Source organism: Nerophis ophidion, linkage group LG24 (assembly GCF_033978795.1).
Source record: "Nerophis ophidion isolate RoL-2023_Sa linkage group LG24, RoL_Noph_v1.0, whole genome shotgun sequence".
NCBI classification, from domain to species: Eukaryota; Metazoa; Chordata; class Actinopteri; order Syngnathiformes; family Syngnathidae; genus Nerophis; species Nerophis ophidion.
In genome coordinates, this window is record NC_084634.1 from 7,035,585 (window position 1) to 7,043,084 (window position 7,500).

At 41.5% G+C, this 7,500-nt stretch overlaps 1 protein-coding gene across 6 annotated transcripts in view; it reads left to right on the plus strand.

Annotated features, from left to right (window-relative positions):
- syt16 (synaptotagmin XVI) overlaps nucleotides 1-7,500 on the plus strand; it is an 85,655-nt gene that overhangs the window by 76,255 nt on the left and 1,900 nt on the right. For 4 of the 6 annotated variants that reach the window (XM_061886141.1, XM_061886145.1, XM_061886143.1 and 1 more), the window contains exons 5-6: nucleotides 1-143; nucleotides 3,975-4,949. The exon at nucleotides 1-143 is cut by the window's left edge and continues 319 nt beyond it. In XM_061886141.1, coding sequence (XP_061742125.1) covers nucleotides 1-143; nucleotides 3,975-4,541 — 710 coding nt within the window. In that variant the 3' untranslated portion in view covers nucleotides 4,542-4,949. Of the gene's footprint in view, nucleotides 144-3,974; nucleotides 4,950-7,500 lie in introns of those variants that run through there. The other 2 variants (XM_061886146.1, XM_061886144.1) reach the window with 2 other exon arrangements.

Here is a 7,500-nt window from a genome sequence, read left to right on the forward strand (position 1 = left end):
TCCGGTTCCGCATGTACGCCATGGAGGGCAGGATGTCCCGGGAGCGCATGATGGGGGAGAAGGTGCTGCGCCTGGCAGAGCTCGACCCGGCCGGCGGCACCCTGGAGACCATGCTGGTCCTGGAGCCTCAAAGTAACATCAAGGTAAGTCAACCGTAAGAACTTTTAGGTACGAAGATCCAGGGTGGACGGAACTGTAAGACTGACTGGCAAAAAAGGTGTGGAAAACTATAAGCTAAACTAAGTCTGGGGGGGTCAGTTTGAGACCAGGAAAAAACCGTGGCTAAAGCATACATCCCTTATACTTATACTGTATTTTACAGACTATAGAGCGCACCGGTAAATAAGCCACACCCACTAAATTTTAAGGGAAAAGTGTTTTCCTATTTGTATAAGCCGCAAATATATATATATATATATATATATATATATATATATATATATATATATATATATATATATATATATATATATATATATACGGCATTCTTTTTGTTTTGTTGCAGTTTTGTAAATTCACAAACTGGTGCAGCGAGGGGGTCCATGACCATGACTTCTGTTTTGTTTGCTCACCCGTTTTACTGCCTTGTTACAGGCACTAATTGGAAACAATTAAGGTAGAAAAGCGCTATACAAGTACAACCCATTTATGTAAATAAACATTTACAGAGTATTTCTGTGTAAATAACTCACAACATATATATATATATATATATATATATATATATATATATATATATATATATACATATATATATATATTTCTGTGTAAATAACTCACAACATATATATATATATATATATATATATATATATATATATATATATATATATATATATATATATGTTGTGAGTTATTTACACAGAAATACTCTGTAAATGTTTATTTACATAAATGGGTTGTACTTGTATAGCGCTTTTCTACCTTAATTGTTTCCAATTAGTGCCTGTAACAAGGCAGTAAAACGGCTGATCAAACAAAACAGAAGTCATGGCCATGGACCCCCTCGCTGCACCAGTTTGTGAATTTACGAAACTGCAACAAAACAAAAAGAATGCCGTTTTAAGTTGATAATTCCAACCCAGACACTCGTAAACGTGTTAGCATATTAGCTAGTGCTGACAAAGGCTATAAAATGGGACCCATTACCTCCGTGATTGACACTCAGCATCAAGGGTTGGAATTGGAGGTTCAATCACCAAAAGTGATTCCCGGGCGCGGCCACCGCTGCTGCTCACTGCTCCCCTCACCTCCCAGGGGGTGATCAAGGGTGATGGGTCGAATGCAGAAAATTATTTCGCCACATCTAGTGTGTGTGTGACAATCATTGGTACTTTAACTTTGACTTTGCTGTAATTGTTTCCAAGAGGAGTCTGTAACACGGCAGTAAAACGGTCGAGCCAACAAAACAGAAGTCGTCATCATGGACCCACTAGCCGCGCAAGCTAACTCTCCATCCAGCTAAACAGACTCAATAACTCCACAGTGACGTTTTGGGGAATTTACTGAGGATTTTGTGAAAGTTAATCAATAAAAAAAGAATGAATGTTAATAATACTAACACAGACTCTCCTAAACATGTTAGCATATTAGCTAATGCAAACGACGCTAACTTGTTTACATTACGATAGCACGGAGGAACATGCATGAAAACACTCCTACAAACATCACACGTGGGACGCTTTAGTAAGTACGAATCGTTTTAGTTATATTGTAAAACTTACGAACGTTGCTTGGAGCGATGAATGACGAATCCGTATGAGTAGAAATGCTACGGACGGCGCGAAGGCTGAACAGCAATGCTACTTCCGGTTGAAAGCACAAACTCGTAGCACAAACAATAAAACACCTTCTCGGAGTATTTGCTTGTTATTTGTAACCGTGCTATGGCCGTCAGCGAAGAAAAATCCATAAATCAGTTGCACCGTTTTATAAGCCGCAGAGTTCGAAGTGTAGGAAAAAAGTAGCGGCTTATAGTCCGGAATTTATGGTACATGTCACGATATCTCGAGACTTGCTACGAGGGGGGAGCTGCTGCCACCGGGGGCCATACCATAGCATACCATCATTGGGGCGGTATAGCTCGGTTGGTAAAGTGGCCGTGCCAGCAACTTGAGGGTTCCAGGTTCGATCCCCGCTTCCGCCTTCCTAGTTAATGCCGTTGTGTCCTTGGGCGAGACACTTTACCCACCTGCTCCCAGTGCCACCCACACTGGTTTAAATGTAACTTAGATATTGGGTTTCACTAGAGAAAAGCGCTATATAAATCTAATTGACACAAAACAGGGGGTGGGGTATGTGTTCCTCATGGTGTTTTGGTGAATTTACAGAGGAATTTGTGAAAGGTAATCAATAAAAAAAGAATGAATGTTAATAATACTAACACAGACTCTCGTAAACATGTTAGCATATTAGCTAATGCAAACGACGCTAGCTTGATTACATTACGATAGCACGGAGGAACATGCATGAAAACACTCCTCCAAACATCACACGTGGGACGCTTTAGTAAGTACGAATCGTTTTAGTTATATTGTAAAACTTACGAACGTTGCTTGGAGCGATGAATGACGAATCCGTATGAGTAGAAATGCTACGGACGGCGCGAAGGCTGAACAGCAATGCTACTTCCGGTTGAAAGCACAAACTCGTAGCACAAACAATAAAACACCTTCTCGGAGTATTTGCTTGTTATTTGTAACTGTGCTATGGCCGTCAGCGAAGAAAAATCCATAAATCAGTTGCACCGTTTTATAAGCCGCAGGGTTCGAAGCGTAGGAAAAATGTAGCGGCTTATAGTCCGGAATTTATGGTACATGTCACGATGTCTCGAGACTTGCTACGAGGGGGGAGCTGCTGCCACCGGGGGCCATACCATAGCATACCATCATTGGGGCGGTATAGCTCGGTTGGTAAAGTGGCCGTGCCAGCAACTTGAGGGTTCCAGGTTCGATCCCCGCTTCCGCCTTCCTAGTTAATGCCGTTGTGTCCTTGGGCAAGACACTTTACCCACTTGCTCCCAGAGCCACCCACACTGGTTTAAATGTAACTTAGATATTGGGTTTCACTAGAGAAAAGCGCTATATAAATATAATTGACACAAAACGGGGGGTGGGGTATGTGTTCCTCACGGTGTTTTGGTGAATTTACAGAGGAATTTGTGAAAGGTAATCAATAAAAAAAGAATGTACGTTAATATTACTAACACAGACTCTCGTAAACATGTTAGCATATTAGCTAATGCAAACGACGCTAGCTTGATTACATTACGATAGCACGGAGGAACATGCATGAAAACACTCCTCCAAACATCACACGTGGGACGCTTTAGTAAGTACGAATCATTTTAGTTATATTGTAAAACTTACAAATGTTGCTTGGAGCGATGAATGACGAATCCGTATGAGTAGAAATGCTACGGACGGCGTGAAGGCTGAACAGCAATGCTACTTCCGGTTGAAAGCACAAACTCGTAGCACAAACAATAAAACACCTTCTCAGAGTATTTGCTTGTTATTTGTAACTGTGCTATGGCCGTCAGCGAAGAAAAATCCATAAATCAGTTGCACCGTCTTATAAGCCGCAGAGTTCGAAGCGTAGGAAAAAAGTAGCGGCTTATAGTCCGGAATTTATGGTACATGTCACGATGTCTCGAGACTTGCTACGAGGGGGGAGCTGCTGCCACCGGGGGCCATAGCATAGCATACCATCATTTGGGCGGTATAGCTCGGTTGGTAAAGTGGCCGTGCCAGCAACTTGAGGGATCCAGGTTCGATCCCCGCTTCCGCCTTCCTAGTTAATGCTGTTGTGTCCTTGGGCGAGACACGTTACCCACCTGCTCCCAGTGCCACCCACACTGGTTTAAATGTAACTTAGATATTGGGTTTCACTAGAGAAAAGCGCTATATAGATATAATTGACACAAAACGGGGGGTGGGGTATGTGTTCCTCACGGTGTTTCCTGGTGTCCTCAGAGCGTGGGCTCGCAGCTGAGCCTGGCGGGCGTGTCCCACAGCGACAGCGCCTCGTCCACGCAGTCGCTGACCCACGGCGGCGTCCCCGAGCTGCTGGTGGGCCTGGCCTACAACGCCACCACGGGCCGGATGTCGGTGGAGCTGATCAAGGGAAGCCACTTCCGAAACCTGGCCGCCAACAGACCGCCAGGTCCGAGCCCCGCCCGCGTGCCGTCCCGGGGAACACCTTTGTCATTCCTCCTCCATCTTTCAGACACGCTGGCTCGCCTGACGCTGCTCAACTCGGTGGGCCAGGAGGTCTCGCGCTGCAAGACGTCGGTGCGCCGCGGCCAGCCCAACCCCGTCTACAAGGAGACCTTCGTCTTCCAGGTGGCGCTCTTCCAGCTGTCGGACGTGACGCTGATGTTGTCCGTGTACAACCGCCGCAGCCTGAAGCGCAAGGAGATGGTGGGCTGGGTGGCCATGGGCCAGAACAGCAGCGGCGAGGAGGAGGAGCTCCACTGGCGCGATATGAGGGACGGCCGAGGGCAGCAGGTGTGTCGCTGGCACGTCCTCCTGGAGGCGTGACGCCCCCTGCTGGCGTGGATGTACTCTTAGGACGCGGCGAGTCTTTGGGCCTTTATGACCCTTTTGAAGCCCACTCGCCAGTCCACACCGTGTCCCATTTAGAGCAATTATTTATTTATAATCCTTGTGAGGAAACTTTTTCAAAACAGGTTACAGGCAAGAAAAGTTTGCTCCGGGTTGAGAGGAGATGGTCTAAAACCCATCCGTTTAAAGTACATACATATATATATATATATAAAGTATATATATATATATATACATATATATATATACACACACACATTTATGTATACAAATATATACACACACACATATAATTACATATTTGTGTGTATATATACATGTATATATACACACATATATGTATACATATATATATAAATATATACATACATATGTATGAGTATATGTGGGATAGTTTATATATTATATAAAAACATTGTATATATATATTCATATATATCATACATAGCTGTATTTATATATATGTTTGTATATGTATGTATATACTGTGTATATATGTATATATATTGTATTTATATATAAATGTTTCTGTATTTATATAAATGTATTTATATTCATATAATTCAATACTTATTTATATGTATGTATAAATATATTTATCAATTTAATTTTTGAAATTCATTTAAAATATGTATATATATATATATATACATATATATATATATGTGTGTGTATTCATACAGGTGTATATATATATATATATGTATTATTTTAAAATGTAGAATTTTTTTAAATTTCAAATTAATTTAAAATATATATATATATATATATGTGTGTATTTATACGGATATATATATATATATATACACATACATATATATATATATATATACATATATATATATATATATATATATATATATATATATATATATATATATATAATATATCCATCCATCCATTTCCTACCGCTTATTCCCTTTTGGGGTCGCGGGGGGCGCTGGCGCCTATCTCAGCTACAATCGGGCGGAAGGCGGCGTACACCCTGGACAAGTCGCCACCTCATCGCATGGCCAACACAGATAGACAGACAACATTCACACTCACATTCACACACTAGGGACCATTTAGTGTTGCCAATCAACCTATCCCCAGGTGCATGTCTTTGGAAGTGGGAGGAAGCCGGAGTACCCGGAGGGAACCCACGCATTCACGGGGAGAACATGCAAACTCCACACAGAAAGATCCCGAGCCTGGATTTGAACCCAGGACTGCAGGAACTTCGTATTGTGAGGCAGATGCACTAACCCCTCTGCCACCGTGAAGCCCATATATAATATATTTACAATTTAATTTAGAACGGGCATGTGGTCAGGATGCCACCCGAACGCCTCCCTAGGGAGGTGTTTAGGGCATGTCCGACCGGTAGGAGGCCACGGGGAAGACCCAGGACACGTTGGGAAGACTCGGGATCCCCCGGGAAGAGCTGGACGAAGTGGCTGGGGACAGGGAAGTCTGGGCTTCCCTGCTTAGGCTGCTGCCCCCGCGACCTGACCTCGGATAAGCGGAAGAAGATGGATGAATTTAGAATGTTTTTAAATTTCAGAATAATTTTAAATATATGTATGTATATAGATACATATATATATATGTGTATTATATATTATTTACAGGTGTATATATATATATATATACATACATATATATATGTATGTATATATGTATATATATATATATATATTTTTTTTTTTTCAAAATTAATTTTAATTATATATGTGTATAGATAATTTTATATATGTGTATTTATACAGGTATATATATATATATATATGGCCCTGCGATGAGGTGGCGACTTAATTGAGTATCACGATTTGGTTGTGGATGGACTTTCTTGTGCCCCCATATTGCTTACCACCACCTTCGTTGAAAAGTAAACAACACATTTCTTTCAGCGAGTACTTGTTCTCAACAAAAGCTAATTGGCCCAACATCTAATAATACATCTCAATATGTCAAGGGGCCAAGAAAGCCTGGTTGCCACGCGTGTAAAGACGTGAAACTCGATCCCCTCACTGCTGTCCTTCATGCATGACTGCAAGTTGAGGTGCACATGCGGGAGTCTTCTTTTGACTTCTGCAAACGTCTTATCGGGGACGTACTTTACATGTCTGCATGCAGTACAGACACCCTGGTTAAAAAAAAAAAAAAAAAAAAAGTGCCTGCAGGTCTGCGTGAACATATCACAACATGGTGATTTTATCGTGTATTTTAGGAAAAACACAAAAGTATTCCTCAACTAATACTGACTGTCTCCAAATGTTTACATATAAACTCCAACATTCACTCTGTACAGGAAGTACGTGGTCCACTCCACCTCATCTTTGCTTTTTTTTTGTGTTCCTTTTTAATCTCAAATAGGGCCTGATCTACTCACAATTAAAACTGTTTGTTTACAATAAATAACAAGCCCAAAGTGGTGCAGACCGCCCTACTTAAACAAGGATTTGGCATTTCGCCATGGAGACACTCATTTCCCTCCACATTCACGACATCATATGCTCCAACTTTCAGTATATGCAGCACATAATCCGCGCCACCTATTTTTATAGCACTGGTAGGCGTGTAGTTCCAAAAACACGGGCCGTTACTGAGATGCTGGAATGATCCAGATGCAGGAAAATTTTTACAATCTCCCTACATGGAAAAATAACGCACATAGTTAAAAAATACAAAATAAACGCCAGCGTTTGCCCAAACAAATTGATAGAATCCGCGCCTTAAGTCATCTCGCAGCTATAAAATCCGAAAATAATATTGCTAATTTTTATTTCTGACGGTCCAAATACGATTCTCTGTCATTTCTCACAGCCGTTTGTGCGTAACTGGGCCACTTTTTCACACACCTTCCAAAGATGCTGGATATGGACTCAAAAGCCGCGACTGCAGAACAGTTTTAGTCTTGATAAATCACATCGCATGTGCTAATTGATTATAT